The sequence below is a fragment of the Bombina bombina genome, chromosome 2, assembly GCF_027579735.1.
Source record: "Bombina bombina isolate aBomBom1 chromosome 2, aBomBom1.pri, whole genome shotgun sequence".
Classification (NCBI taxonomy): domain Eukaryota; kingdom Metazoa; phylum Chordata; class Amphibia; order Anura; family Bombinatoridae; genus Bombina; species Bombina bombina.
The window spans coordinates 1,440,380,076-1,440,396,969 of record NC_069500.1 but is presented as its reverse complement, the minus strand read 5'-3'; the positions used below and the strand labels follow the sequence as shown (position 1 = coordinate 1,440,396,969).

The window sequence follows — 16,894 nt, the reverse complement described above, 5'->3', positions numbered from 1 at the left end:
TGGTTTGCAGCGCAATCGAACGCATGCGCAATAAGGAGTTATTACGTCATGGTAAGGGGGTGGGTCCCCCTGTGGTTAGAGCCGTTATTGGCTATGAAGACGTACGTTAGAAACAACAGGAAGGGAGCGCGAATGCGGGGAGGAGGATGATTACAGTGAAAAAGAATATAAAGTATTGAAAATAAAGGTAACAAAGTAAAATGTGAGGAATTGATGAATGAAAGTCAAGTTTTTTATAGACAAATGTTACAAAGATGTTTAGACCGGAGGCTGACTTTACATTCACTTTAAGTGATGCAGTATTAATTGTCAGTGAAATTTCAGATATTAATGATGAAGATTTAAAAAGAGGATTGATGATCTTAAGAGATCACATGATAACTATGCTAACTGCAGCGATGTCTGATTTTACAATGGTAGATGAAGAAATGAAAGCAGTAGCAATACTAAATTATTTAACAGCTATGAGATTAATTTTACAAGAATGACACATTGATATTACACTATTAAATGTTACAGAAATTTCTACACAATTAAGTCTAACGGTAAAACAAACAGAAATTATGCTGCATATTTCAAAATCAATGATTTATAATATAAGAGAATTGAAGCGTAGAATAACAAATAACCCAGAAGATTGTGTATGGGAAATATATATATATTATGAGATGATAATACCTGGAAATGTATACACAACAAATTGGGAGATTGTTAATTTTGGACATATAATTAATTCTCCTGATTATATGGCATTGTTACAAATTCAACAACCATATCAATATGTTTCACAGTATTGTGATAGCTGGAAATATATTGAAACAGAAAACTGTATTGATCTAGGTTATTTAGTATGTGAAAATGTCTAGAAACGAAAACCATATGGTGTTGATAAACAAGACTCTGATTGTATAGTTAGTTACACCTGTAAAATCACCATACACTCACATAGAACCAATTCATAATGGGTCATATGTTGTAATTGCTAGTCAAAATGATTGTAATATCCCTATGTTACAACAATGGTAACAGTAAATGAATCTGTAGAGTATTAAAATACAATTTTAACGCCACCTGTGATTAAAATATACATGCTAGGTCACATTTAACAATGCAGGTACCCCATATTACATTGCAAATTCCATACATGACAGCACTCTGGGCTCATTTACATAACATGCAAGTGAGATTGGGCTCCTCCCATAAAGCAATTGAGAATTTGGTTAAAGGGACACTCAGGTTAAATTTAATTTTCATGATTCAGATACAGCATGAAATTTAAACAACTTTCCAATTTACTTCCATTAAAAAAAAATGTGCACAGTCTTTTATATTTACAATTTTTGAGTCACCAGATCCTACTGAGCATGTGCAAGAATTCACAGACTATACGTATATGCATTTGTGATTGGCTGATTGCTATCACATGGTACAAGGGGAGTGGAAATATACATAACTTTGAAATTTGTTATAAAAAAATCTACTACTCATTTGAAGTTCAGACTAAGTGCTATTGCATTGTCTTGTTATCTTGCATTTGTTGATTTTGCAGATCTAATGTGTTGACTGGTCCTTTAAAAGGGCACATGCAGACCTCTTAAGAATTGACTTGCATGAAGGGGACTTTCCTACCTGGATTAGAACTTTAGGTAAATCATTAATTCCAATAATGCCAGCATTGGTTAATGTTATTTCAAAAATTGGAGAAGGTTTAGCTACAGTGGGGAATGGTATCTTTGGAGACATACTGGGAATATGTACTATGTATTAATAGCCATAGTATTGTGTATCATTTTATTTAGAATTTTTGTCCTTTCTTCCTAGGAGAAAATCTCAGTAAAAAAAAAATAATAAGCAATTATTTGTCAACCTGTTTTCTTTTGAATGAAATACAAGAAAAGAAACGGCAAGCTTATTATCATGTTATGCTATAATTCATATATGCTATATGTATATATCTTGTTAAGCTATAATTTATATGCCAATAACATCTGTAGAAGTAAGGATTTATTATTTTTATTGTAAATGTAACCAGTATAAACTTATTGGTTAGAAACATTAATAATCCTTCTTTATTTTCACAAAGAAAACCTGTGGATTACAATTTATTATCAACCTTTTTATTTTTAATTTTTTTTTTTGCAAGCTTTTTAACTTAAAAGCTAATTGACTTAAAAAACCTTGGATTACAAATTGTAATCAGCGTCTCTGCATTAAAGCAGAATCAAGAATGAGGAATGTGCACGTTTTTTGTTTCTTTTCCTCATTGAAAAGGAAAGTAATAAATTTACTCCTACGACACACATTTTTATGAGGATATTTCTCCAAGCAAGAAATACCATGCTAACTGGACATCTATAACTCATCCACTAATGAATCATACACCAATTAACCAGTTTCTATCAAATGGATATTTTGGAGAATTTATTTACAACATATTCCTAAATGGCAAGTCATCTTCCAATGAGGAGGATTTAACCTTTGTTACCTTGGGATTTACAGTTATTTAACGTTACAATCTTGTAACTTATAAAAGGAATACTAATATGCTTCAACAAAGCTTTATGGAGATTTTTATTTGTATGAATCCGTCATATACTTACATTGGCTGGGATCCAACTGTTTTTCTTGCTGGCGCATGAGTAAAACGTTTCTGTTCAACTAACAGTTTGCTTCAAACTTCCCATAACGGATTACAAACAAAATCCTGATTCTCCAATCCGGAGAAAAGTTTGCTGCAATAATTCCATAACGGATTACAAACAAAATGTTGATTATCTTGTTCAGTGGAAAGTTTGCTATAAAAATTTCCATAACGGAATACAAACATGATGTTCTGTCTGGCTCAACACTTCATGGATTAATTACAGATATACTCCTACTTGAAGAAGATTATGAAAAAGTTCAGTTTCATTCCTGTATCATTAATGTCTGACTTTATTTTGTATGCATTAATAAGGACACTGATTTCATGTCCGTTACTCTGCTGAATCCCGGACATTAATGACGCATTTCTTTTTCTGTGAGAACGAAGGGCTGGACACTTCCTTATCTTTTCCTCAAGAATGTATTGGAGGGGCTGTAACGGGATTTCATTAACCCTGTGATACACCTGTGCTTGTAAATGTAATTTTAAGTTAACAATGCATAACTTTGCAAATAAACTTTGTTTATAGCATGCTTGTCTCAATAAAATCTGCTATGTAAATGTTAGTTTTAAATGTTAGTATTAACATTACTATAAAATGTTTGATTAAAAACTATACCAAAAGTAAGAAATACATTCTTTCAGAAAGACACTTATAACTTACTATAAATGAAAGATATCTTTTAAATCTTTCATAAATACTCCTATATATAAAGGAGTATAACCTTACATCTATATCATATTTATAAAGGATGAATATAAATCTTTCATATGCTTATCCTGCAATATTCAAATATATGTTTTAATAAAGTTCTTTTACAATACAGGCAGTCCTCGGGTTACAGACATCCGACTTAAGTACAACTCGTACTTACATACAGAGAAAATAGAGCTTTATCGACAATCCTTCTTTCCAGGATAATCCAAAATACTGAAAATCCAATTGTCACAAGGACAGAAAGTGATGTGAAATTTTCTGAACAGGGGCTCAGATAGCAAAACAAACTTTATCCTATGCTATCCAAAACAAAAAAAAATGTTTGGCTAGAGTTTCACCTAAAAAAAGTGCCTGTTCCAACTTACATACAAATTCAACTTAAGAACAAACCTAAAGTCCCTATCTTGTACGTAACCCGGGGACTGCCTGTATATAATATTTATAACTATGTTTAGTGGAATTAAAACAGAATTAAAACAGTAACAAATGATGTTATATGATTTTCTGTACTGAAACTAAAATGGAGGATTGTTTAACCTTGTATTATAAAATCCTAAAATGGATGCTCATTGCAATAATTACAAGTGCGTATGTCTAAACTCTTGTATAACAGATTTTCAAGGCCACATTGTTGATGTACAAAACTGTTGAAGATAGAAAAAGCTAGACAAGTTTTGTTGATGTTAAAATGATGCTAAAAATACATATAAAAAGAAAACAATAAATGATGACGTCATCCAAATAAAAAACTATAAATACACCTTGTTGTAAACATGAGGCAGGTGACTCTGACAGGATATTATAGAGCATCTCTAAGGATAAGATTTGGTTGCAAAGAAGTCATTTCAAGTGGTATGTAAACAATTGTTATAGAAATCAAGTTTAACTGATAGTCTTTTAACTCTGTGTGTACTTTGGATTTAAATGAATTTAATTTTATATTACTTCTGTAAGCTGATTTTTCTGTATAATAAAAATTTATTTTTAAACAATGTTATCCTCTCAAGTACCATTTCTTTATTGTACTCAGAAACTTTCTTTGTAAGAAATGAGACCTGTTTCACTGATATAATATTTCAAGTTCAGTGCTTGGAAATCATATTTCAATATAACTGTGCTTTAAGACCTTATAAGTGAATTAGGTGGAACCACTACAGTTACTTACACCTTGTTAGCTTGAGGGACAGGTTGGACACTAGATTATGACGGGTAAAATACACCACGGCCTACCAAGTAATTTTGTTGTTTATTGTATGCCTTATGGGTTTCGAGTGACCTACTTTTGTTTATATATACGTGCTACTGTTCTGTTATTGGAAAAGTTTATTCAGATTTTGTATTGCAATTTTATTATCTTTAATAAAATATTTAAAACCTTTAAAAAAAACAAAAACAAAAAAACACTCCTATTAGGAGAGAACAGTAAATGTCTTATTAAGTGTCTCTTTTTAGATGAGTGTCTTAGAACTCAAAATTTGATAATGTTCCAAGTTAACAGGCTCCAGTCTGATCAGAGTGTGACAGAAAAATCCATAGTACAATTCGATATCAGAGTATCGTCAAGTGTGCACCTTCCCACCGTTCTTCACAGATCATAATCTCTTTATGTCTACCATTGTATGTTGTGACAAATCTCACTTTGTTGTCAAAAGTATCTGTTTTCTTTTTTGGTATCAGTAGGCTCTGTCTATTAGTGTGTACTGCTCGATGGTAAGCCTTCTTAATCACTTACAAGTGTATCCTTTGACTTAAGTCTCTGTTTCAGTTCCTTGGATCTTAAAGACAATGAGTGACATAAGATGAGATACAGATTTGCAGTTTTGAGAGTGTCAATGTGGCACAGAGAGGTGAGAGGGAGTTTAGGAAAATGTGAGGTGAACATAAAAGAGATGGGCTAATAAATGTTTCAGGTGGTGAGGGGAAGTAGTACATGAATAATATAGTTTTTTGTGGAGACAAGATGTAGCAAAAAGGAATATTAGTACTGTATATGGAGCATGGATTACATGTTGATAATAATACTTTGCAGAATTTGATAAGTGAAAAATAGCTCTGAAAATATGATTGTACTCAGTAGAAACAGGACTGGCACATGTAAAATATAGGGCTTATAAAAAATCAAAATGGAAAACATCTCATCGGCAACTGATAGATAGTGCTCAACTTCTTGTACAGAGCGGCTTCTTTTTTATGAACAATACCAGTAAACACAGATGGGGAACAGTATGTACCTATGCAACTGGATTTCTTATAATGTAAAGCCATATGATCATTTCTGGTTAAGAGGAGAATATTAAATAACAAAATCAATGTACTGAGTTGTCCTTAGTGATGAGACAAGATTGTTTTTAGGTGCAGCTGCTGTTATTTTCCATGTATGATGTTAACATTTTAAATCAATAGACTAAAACTATATAGCACTCATGTGTTTAAGTGAATATTATTAATTACACTGTCTACCTTCTCCACTATGAGCGCACGGTATCTCCAGAGAATGTTGTCTTCAAGAAGAGACTCTGGGGAAAACTCTGGTCAGACTGAAACTATATAGATATCATGTGTTTAAGTGAATATTATTAATGACACCATCTACCTTCTCCACCATGAGCGCACGGCATCTCAAGAGAATGTTTTCTTCAAGAAGAGACTCTTGGGCAAGTTTTGGTCATAATGTAACTATATAGATATCATGTGTTTAAGTGAATATTATTAATGACACTATATACCTTCTCCACCATGAGCGCACAGTATCTCCAGAGAATGTTGTCTTCAATAAGAGACTCTGGGGCAAGTTCCGGTCACACTGTAACTATATAGATCTCATGTGTTTAAGTGAGTTTTTTTTTAATGACACCATCTACCTTCTCCACCATGAGTGCATGTATCTCCAGAGAATATTGTCTTCAATAAGAGACTCTGGGGCAAGTTCCGGTCACACTGTAACTATATATATCTTATTTGTTTAAGTGAATATTATTAATGACACCATCCACCTTCTCCACCATGAGTGCACGGTATCTCCAGAGAATGTTGTCTTCAATAAGAGACTCTGGGGCAAGTTCTGGTCGTTCTGTTTTTCTGCAATGAAAAAGAATTCCAACTTCACTGTTAAAATCTGTAGATTTTCCAACATACTTCAAAGCTCTGTGAATTGAGGTCTGAAACATCTTCCTTGGGTTTATTATCATTTTCTGCTTATCAAAAGCTTTGAGGTTTACAGGTTCTCTATAGTTGTGAAGAAACATATTCACCCCAGGAACATTATTCCACTTGTTGTCAATAGTGCCATTAATATGTGCTGGAAAAACATGATTGCTGAAACGGAAGACACTGGTATTTGGATGATTTTTCTGAAGACTTAACAGTAGTAAATTCCAGTCACGATGACTTGTTGGAAGAATAATTTCATCAATGTCATTTAGAAGAATAAACTTACTTTTAAACATGTTTCTATATATACAATCATTTAGTGCTGCAGCTTGACCATAATAACTAATTTGACTGTTTGGATCAGAGGAGTAATTCCACATAGCAGACGTCCGCAGGTATCTGTCTATTGGCCACGTTACAACATCTAGGAATCCTTCCTTAACATAATATTGTAAGACCTTCTCAACATTCTCATGACATCCGTTCTTATAAATTGTTACTCGGTTTGCTCCAAGTAGTTTATACATCTCAAAGCTCTGAATCATCTGTAATACATTATTATACTCTCCATAAAGCGCAGATATACAGACGGTAAAGTTTGCAGAGAATGGTCCAACATCACGGTTTTTTACCTCAAACCTAGGAACATAGTTAGTCATTTCTGTTTTGGACCAATGAACAGACACAAACTCATAAACACAGTTAGGAAGCTCCTCACACAGAAGATCTGCTGTACCATATGGAAATCCGTATCTTTCAATATGAAGGTCTATTTGTGCCACAACAAGAATATTATCCTTGTTTGTGCAATGAAACCTGCAATAAAGCTCCTTCACCGATTCATGGATTATTGCAAGTATTCGCACTGATTCAGTTCTTCGAGAGTCATAATATGCAGATATGATGTAGGTCTTGTTATCTCCAAGTGCTGTTATCGACTTGTTGCTAATATCAACATTATCTCTTCGAGTTACATTCTGTTTAGTTTGTTGGTGATGTAGGTAGAATGAAAGAGTTAAAACAATACAAATCACTAAACAGCACAGGAAGATTGTGAACTTCAGAGTAGACAACATGCTTCCAACAGATGATCAAAGCTGTAAAAAGGAAAGAAAGTGTTATTTTACAGAAAAAGAAATTCCAAAGAAAACAATTTTAGAATATAATATAATTTTACTGACTTTGATAATCCTAGTGCTGTATCCTTAAAAAAAATCCCCAAAACCTTGGTCAAGAGTTTATTATTTAATTTTTAAACTGAAATAGACAAATTCAGTTAAAAAGTATTATATATTAGAGTTGTGCACTGGTGAAAAATTCAGTTTGGCCTAAATCTTTCGGATCCAACATTAAAAAATGTCATGGCCAGATAACAAGTGGAGTGTTATTTAACACTTCTGCTCGAGCGTTAACTGCACTACAAGTAAACTTTTTGTGCATGTCAGGTTGCACTTGTATTATGAGTTGAAGATAAAAATCTATCGCTCACATGATAACCAGATGTGCACAAAAAGCTGAACTTACAGTATCACTTGCAGAATATAGACAAAAACTTATAGTTTTCTGTGCCTCGTGTCAAAACCGCACAAGCTCACTGGAGGTGAATGATAGCCCAACACAATCGTTCCCAATATAAATATACAAAGTGCAAAGTAGGAGCGTCGTATTCATAAGAAGAGTGGCTAAAGTGCGGCATAGAAATGTATTATATATGCAAGTGTAACTTTATATAGAACATGCATACAGTACCTGGCAATATGTCTGACCATGTTCAGTTACAGGATACGCAAATTATAACAGTTATATTCAATTATAAGCAAGAACACGTGCTTGAGAAACTTACGCCTAGATTTAGAGTTTGGCGTTAGCCGTCAAAACCAGCGTTAGAGGCTCCTAATGCTGGTTTTGGGCTACCGCTGGTATTTAGAGTCTTGTAGGTAAGGGTCTAACGCTCACTTTGCAGCCGCGACTTTTCCATACCGCAGATCCCCCTACGCCATTTGCGTATCCTATCTTTTCAATGGGATCTTTCTAACGCCGGTATTTAGAGTCTTGGCTGAAGTGAGCGTTAGAAATCTAACGACAAAACTCCAGCCGCAGAAAAAAGCCAGGAGTTAAGAGCTTTCTGGGCTAACGCCGGTTCATAAAGCTCTTAACTACTGTGCTCTAAAGTACACTAACACCCATAAACTACCTATGTACCCCTAAACCGAGGTCCCCCCACATCGCCGCCACTCTAATAATTTTTTTTAACCCCTAATGTGCCGACCGCACACCGCCGCCACCTACGTTATCCCTATGTACCCCTAATCTGCTGCCCCTAACACCGCCGACCCCTATATTATATTTATTAACCCCTAATCTGCCGCCCCCAACGTCGCTGCTACCTTACCTACAATTATTAAACCCTAATCTGCCGACCGGACCTCACCGCTACTATAATAAAGTTATTAACCCCTAATCCGCCTCACTCCCGCCTCAATAACCCTATAATAAATAGTATTAACCCCTAATCTGCCCTCCCTAACATCGCCGACACCTAACTTCAAGTATTAACCCCTAATCTGCCGACCGGACCTCACCGCTACTATAATAAATTTATTAACCCCTAAAGCTAAGTCTAACCCTAACACTAACACCCCCCTAAGTTAAATATAATTTAAATCTAACGAAATAAATTAACTCTTATTAAATAAATTATTCCTATTTAAAGCTAAATACTTACCTGTAAAATAAACCCTAATATAGCTACAATATAACGAATAATTATATTGTAGCTATTTTAGGATTTATATTTATTTTACAGGCAACTTTGTATCCTCTTCTTCCGACGTCCTAAGTCCGAATGAAGGTTCCTTTAAATGACGTCATCCAAGATTCTATCAGCCAATCGGAATTAAGGTAGGGAAAATCTGATTGGCTGATTGAATCAGCCAATCAGATTGAGCTCGCATTCTATTGGCTGTTCCGATCAGCCAATAGAATGTGAGCTCAATCTGATTGGCTGATTGGATCAGCCAATCGGATTGAACTTGAAGATTTTTCCTACCTTAATTACGATTGGCTGATAGAATCCTATCAGCCAATCGGAATTCGAGGGACGCCATCTTGGATGACGTCATTTAAAGGAACCTTCATTCGGACTTAGGACATCGGAAGAAGAGGATGGATCCGCGCCGGAGGTCTTGAAGATGGAGCCGCTCGTCATCGGATGAAGATAGAAGATGCCGCTTGGATGAAGATGGAAGTCCGGATCTCCTCTTCTGCCCAGATAGGATGAAGACTTTGGAGCCTCTTCTGGACTTCTTCTTGCCGCTTGATAGAAGACTTCAGCCGGATGATGGATCTCCAGCCCCCGCTTGGGCTTGGATGAAGATTTCGGAGCCTGGACGGATCGGTGATACCCGGTGTGGTGAAGATAAGCTAGGAAGATCTTCAGGGGCTTAGTGTTAGGTTTATTTAAGGGGGGTTTGGGTTAGATTAGGGGTGTGTGGGTGGTGGGTTGTAATGTTGGGGGGGTTTGTGTTTTTTTTCCAGGCAAAAGAGCTGAATTCTTTGGGGCATGCCCCGCAAAAGGCCCTTTTAAGGGCTGGTAAGGTAAAAGAGCTTTTCTATTTTAATTTTAGAATAGGGTAGGGCATTTTTTTTATTTTGGGGGGCTTTGTTATTTTATTAGGGGGCTTAGAGTAGGTGTAATTAGCTTAAAATGGTTGTAATATTTTTATTATGTTTGTAATTAATTTTTTTATTTTTTGTAACTTAGCTTTTTTTATTTTTTGTACTTTAGTTAGTTTATTTAATTGTATTTATTTGTAGGTATTTCATGTAATTAATTTATTGATAGTGTAGTGTTAGATTTAATTGTAGGTATTTTATTTAATTAATTTATTGATAGTGTAGTGTTAGGTTTAATTGTAACTTAGGTTAGGATTTATTTTACAGGTAATTTTGTAATTATTTTAACTAGGTAACTATTAAATAGTTATTAACTATTTAATAGCTATTGTACCTAGTTAAAATAATTACAAAGTTGCCTGTAAAATAAATATTAATCCTAAAATTGCTACAATATAATTATAATTTATATTGTAGCTATATTAGGGTTTATTTTGCAGGTAAGTATTTAGCTTTAAATAGGAATAATTTATTTAATAAGAGTTAATTTATTTTGTTAGATTTAAATTATATTTAATTTAGGGGGGTGTTAATGTTAGGGTTAGACTTAGCTTTAGGGGTTAATACATTTATTAGAGTAGCAATGAGGTCTGGTCGGCAGATTAGGGGTTAATACTTGAAGTTAGGTGTCAGCGATGTTAGGGAGGGCAGATTAGGGGTTAATACTATTTATTATAGGGTTAGTGAGGCGGATTAGGGGTTAATACATTTATTATAGTAGCGGTGAGGTCCGGTCGGCAGATTAGGGGTTAATTATTGTAGGTAGCTGGCGGCGACGTTGTGGGGGGCAGATTAGGGGTTAATAAATATAATATAGGGGTCGGCGGTGTTAGGGGCAGCAGATTAGGGGTACATAGGGATAATGTAGGTTGCGGCGGTGTACGGAGCGGCAGATTAGGGGTTAAAAAAAATATGCAGGGGTCAGCGATAGCGGGGTCGGCAGATTAGGGGTTTATAAGTGTAAGGTTAGGGGTTTTTAGACTCGGGGTACATGTTAGGGTGTTAGGTGCAGACATAGGAAGTGTTTCCCCATAGGAAACAATGGGGCTGCGTTAGGAGCTGAACGCTGCTTTTTTGCAGGTGTTAGGTTTTTTTTCAGCTCAAACTGTCCCATTGTTTCCTATGGGGGAATCGTGCACGAGCACGTTTTTGAAGCTGGCCGCGTCCGTAAGCACCGCTGGTATTGAGAGTTGTAGTGGCGGTAAATATGCTCTACGCTACCTTTTTGGAGCCTAAAGCAGCCATTCTGTGAACTCTAAATGCCAGCGGTATTTAAAAGGTGCGGGGGGAAAAAAAGCCAGCGTTAGCTACGTGGGTCGTTACCGACAAAACTCTAAATCTAGCCGTTAAGAATTAAACAATAGAGAAATAAATCATAAAGGCTTGCGTGCGATCGTGCACAGTGTGCTAGAAATAAGTGGTTTGTGAAATAAATGTCAAAACAATATAGCTACTTGTATATAAAAAAGTAACATAGATAAAAAGGAAAGAAAAAGAGTGCCTAAGGGCTACTTTGTAGCAATGTGAAAAATGCAACACTGTCTATTGTAGATCACTGCATGTGCTAACAAACTTTCAGCGTTAAGGCTCTTTTTCACTACCGCTGGTATTACGAGTCTTACAGGTATATCTGTACCGCACACCTTTTTGGCCGTAACGCAACGTAACTACAGCAGCTTTCAAAAAGTCCTTTTTCAATGGGACTTCCATAACACCAGTATTACGAGTTTGCCTGTCTCCCAAAAAGTGAGCGGTACAGCCTATACCTACAAGATCCATACCGTAAACTGAAAGTCAGTAGTTATGGGTTTTATGTTACAAATCTGTACCATAAAACTCATAACTTAAGTGTTACAAAGTACACTAACACCCATAAACTACCTATTAACCCCTAAACTGAGGCCCTCCCGCATCACAAATACTAAAATAAATTTATTAACCCCTAATCTGCCGCTCCCGAAATTGCCGCCACTATAATACATATTTACCTCTAAACCGCCGTACTCCCGCATCCTAAACACTAGTTAAATATTATTAACCCCTAAGCCTAACCCTAACACCCACTAACTTTAATATAATTAATAAATAAAAATTACAATCATGAACTAAATAATTCCTATTTAAAACTAAATACCTATAAAATAAACCCTAAGCTAACTACAATATAACTAATAGTTACATTGTATCTATCTTATGTTTTATTTTTATTTCACAGCTAAGCTTCAAAAACTGTAAGTGGATCTTCGGGGGTTAGCGTTAGGGTTTATTGGGTGGGTTTTATTTTTAGCTTAGGGTTTTGGCTGAAAAAGAGCTAAATGCCCTTTTATGGGCAATGCCCATCCAAATGCCCTTTTCAGGGCAATGGGGAGCTTAGGTTTTTTAGTTAGCTTTTTATTTGGGGGGTTTGGTTGTGTGGGTGGTGGGTTTTACTGTTGGGGGTTGTTTGTATTTTTTTTTACAGGTAAAAGAGCTGATTTCTTTTGGGCAATGCCCCGCAAAAGGCCCTTTTTAGGGCTATTGGCAGTTTAGTGTAGGCTAGGGGTTTTTTTTGTTTTTTTTGGGGGGGTTATTTTGATAAAGCTATTAGAGTAGGTGTAATTAGTTTAAATATTTGATCATTTATTTTTTATTTTGTGTAATTTAGTGTTTGTTTTTTTTGTAATTTATATTTAATTAATGTAATTTATTTTAACTAATCTAACTAGTTAAAATAAATACAAACTTGCCTGTAAAATAAAAATAAAACCTAAGATAGCTACAATGCTACTATTAGTTAGGTTGTAGCTAGCTTAGGTTTTATTTTATAGGTAAGTATTTAGTTTCAAATAGGAATTATTTAGGTATTAATTGTAATTTTTATTTAGATTTATTTTAATTATGTTAAAGTTAGGGGTGTTAGTGTTAGGGTTAGGTTTAGAGGTTAATAACTTTAGTATAGTGGCGGCAATGGTGGGGGCGGCAGATTAGGGGTTAATAAGTGTAGGTAGGTGGCGGCGACATTGGAGGCGGCAGATTAGGGGTTAATAAGTGTAGGTAGGCAGTGGCGACATTGGGGCAGCATATTAGGAGTTAATAAGTGTATGTAGGTAGCGGCGATGTTGGGGACGGCAGATTAGGGGTTAATAAGTGTAGGTAGGTGGTGGTGATGTTAGGGGCAGCAGATTAGGGGTTAATAACTGTAATGTAGGCGTCGGCGATGTCGGGGGCAGCAGATTAGGGGTTAATAAGTATAATGTAGGTGGCGGCGATGTCGCTGCTACTATATTAAATGTATTAACCCCTAAACCTAAGTCTAACCCTAACCCTAACACCCCCCTAACTTAAATCTATTTTTAATAAATCTAAATAAAATTACTATAATTAAATAAATTATTCCTATTTAAAACTAAATACTTTCCTATAAAATAAATAATATAGCTACTATATAACTAATAATTACATTGTAGCTATTTTAGGATTTATTTTTATTTTACAGGCAACTTTGTATTTATTTTAACTAGGCACAATAGTTATTAAATAGTTATTAACTATTTAATAACTACCTAGCTACAATAAATACAAAAGTACCTGTAAAATAAAACCTAACCTAAGTTACAATTACACCTAACACTACTCTATAATTAAGTTAATTACCTAAACTACCTACAATTAAATACAATTAAATTAAATAAACTAAATTACGAAAAAAACAAACACTAAATTACAGAAAATAAAAAAGAAATTACAATATTTTAAACTAATTACACCTAATCTAATCCCCCTAATAAAATAAAAAAGCACCCCAAAATAATAAAATTCCCTACCCTACACTAAATTACAAATAGCCCTTAAAAGGGCCTTTTGCGGGGCATTGCCCCAAAGTAATCAGCTCTTTTACCAGCCCTTAAAAGGGCTTTTTGCGGGGCATTGCCCCAAAGTAATCAGCTCTTTTACCTGTAAAAAAAGAAATACAATACCCCCCCCAACATTACAACCCACCACCCACACACCCGTACTCTAAAACCCACCTGATCCCCCCTTAAAAAAAACTAACACTACCCCATTGAAGATCACCCTACCTTGAGCCGTCTTCACCCAGCTGGGCACCAGTGGTCATCAGATGCTGCATAAGAGGACATCCGGACCAGCAGAAGACTTCATCCTATCCGGGCAGAAGAGGACATCCGGACCGGCAGACATCTTCATCCAAGCAGCATCTTCTATCTTCATCCATCCGACAAGGAACCGCTCCATCTTGAAGACCTCCAGCAAAGAACATCCTTCTAGGCCGACGACTACCCGACGAATGGCTGGTCCTTTAAATGACGTCATCCAAGATGGCGTCCCTTGAATTCTGATTGGCTGATAGGATTCTATCAGCCAATCGGAATTAAGGTAGGAAAAATCTGATTGGTTGATTTAATCAGCCAATCAGATTGAAGTTCAATCCGATGGGCTGATTGGATCAGCCAATAGAATTGACCTCGCATTCTATTGGCTGATCCAATCAGCCAATCGGATTGAATTTAAATCCGATTGGCTGATTAAATCAACCAATCGGATTTTTCCTACCTTAATTCCGATTGGCTGATAGAATCCTATCAGCCAATCGGAATTCGAGGGACGCCATCTTGGATGATGTCATTTAAAGGACCAGCCATTCATCGGGTAGTCGTCGGCCTAGAAGGATGTTCCGCGTCAGAGGTCTTCAAGATGGAGCTGTTCCTCGTCGGATGGATGAAGATAGAAGATTCCGCTTGGATGAAGACGTCTGCCAGTCCAGATGCCCTCTTCTGCCCGGATAGGATGAAGACTTCTGCCGGTCCGGATGTCCTCTTCTGCCCCATCGGATGACCACTGGTGCCTGGCTGGGTGAAGACGGCTCAAGGTAGGGTGATCTTCAATGGGGTAGTGTTAGTTTTTTTTAAAGGGACATAATACTCATATGCTAAATCACTTGAAACTAATGCAGTATAACTGTAAAAAGCTGACAGGAAAATATCACCTGAGCATCTCTATGTAAAAAAGGAAGATATTTTACCTCACAATCTCCTCAGCTCAGCAGAGAAAGTTCTGTGTAAAAAGTTATACTCAGCTGCTCCCAGCTGCAGGTAAAAATATAAAAAAATGAAGAAATGAACAGCAGCCAATCAGCATCAGCAGTGCTGAGGTCATGAACTCTTACCGTGATCTCATGAGATTTGACTTAACTCTCATGAGATTTCATAGTAAGCTTCCTTTACCTGATTGGTGAAATAATATGAGAGTGCACGAGGCTCATCCCTTCAGCTGTCCTAGGACATACATACTAAAATGCTGCTTAGAAATCCTTTACAATGGGAGGTGGCTACTGAGGAACTTTTGAGGTAAAATCTTTCTTTTTTACATAGAGATGTTCAGGAGATATTTTCTAGTCAGCTTTTTACAGCTATGCTGTATCACTTTCAAGTGTTTAAACATTTGGGTATCATGGCCCTTTAAGTGGGGATCGGGTGGGTTTTATAGTAGGGGTGTGTGGGTGGTGGGTTGTAATGTTGGGGGGGTATTGTATTTCTTTTTTTACAGGTAAAAGAGCTGATTACTTTGGGGCAATGCCCCGCAAAAAGCCCTTTTAAGGGCTGGTAAAAGAGCTGATTACTTTGGGGCAATGCCCCGCAAAAGGCCCTTTTAAGGGCTATTTGTAATTTAGTGTAGGGTTATGAATTTTATTATTTTGGGGGGCTTTTTTATTTTATTAGGGGGATTAGATTAGGTGTAATTAGTTTAAAATATTGTAATTTCTTTTTTATTTTCTGTAATTTAGTGTTTGTTGTTTTTCGTACTTTAGTTTATTTAATTTTATTTTATTTAATTGTAGGTAATTTAGTAAATTAATGTAATAATAGTGTAGTATAAGGTGTAATTGTAATTTAGGTTAGGATTTATTTTACAGGTAAATTTGAACTTATTTTAACTAGGTAGCTATTAAATAGTTAATAACTATTTAATAACTATTGTACCTAGTTAAAATAAAAACAAAGTTGCCTGTAAAATAAAAATAAATCCTAAAGTAGCTACAATGTAACTATTAGTTATATTGTAGCTATATTAGGGTTTATTTTATAGGTAAGTATTTAGTTTTAAATAGGAATAATTTATTTAATTATAGTAATTTTATTTAGATTTATTAAAAAAAGATTTGTTAGGTGGGTGTTAGGGTTAGGGTTAGACTTAGGTTTAGGGGTTAATACATTTAATATAGTAGCGGCAATGTTGGGGTGGCAGATTAGGGGTTAATAAATATAATGTAGGTGTCGGCGATGTTAGGGGCAGCAGATTAGGGGTTCATAGGTATAATGTAGGTTGCGGCGGTGTCCGGAGCAGCAGATTAAGGGTTAATAATATAATGCAGGTGGCGAGGATGTCGAGGGCAGCAGATTAGGGGTTAATAAGTGTAAGGTTAGGGGTGTTTAGACTCGGGGTACATGTTAGGGTGTTAGGTGTAGACTTAGAAAGTATTTTCCCATAGGAAACAATGGGGCTGCGTTAGGAGCTGAGCGCTGCTTTTTTGCAGGTGTTAGGTTTTTTTTCAGCCAGCTCAGCCCCATTGTTTCCTATGGGGAAATAGTGCACAAGCACGTTTTGCCATCTTACCGCTACCGTAAGCAACGCTGGTATTACAGGGAGAAGTGACGCTAAATTTGCTCAACGCTCACTTTTCTGAGGCTAACGCAGCCATTCAGAAAACT

At 35.8% G+C, this 16,894-nt stretch overlaps 1 protein-coding gene across 1 annotated transcript in view; it reads right to left on the bottom strand.

Annotated features, from left to right (window-relative positions):
- Positions 1-4,670: 4,670 nt before the first annotated feature.
- LOC128650448 (glycosyltransferase family 92 protein F13G3.3-like) overlaps positions 4,671-16,894 on the bottom strand; it is a 201,871-nt gene continuing 189,647 nt past the window's right edge. Inside the window, exon 2 of the mRNA XM_053704392.1 lies at positions 4,671-7,609. Within this exon, the coding sequence (XP_053560367.1) occupies positions 6,317-7,588 (1,272 nt within the window). The 5' untranslated portion in view covers positions 7,589-7,609 and the 3' untranslated portion in view covers positions 4,671-6,316. The remainder of the gene's footprint in view (positions 7,610-16,894) is intronic.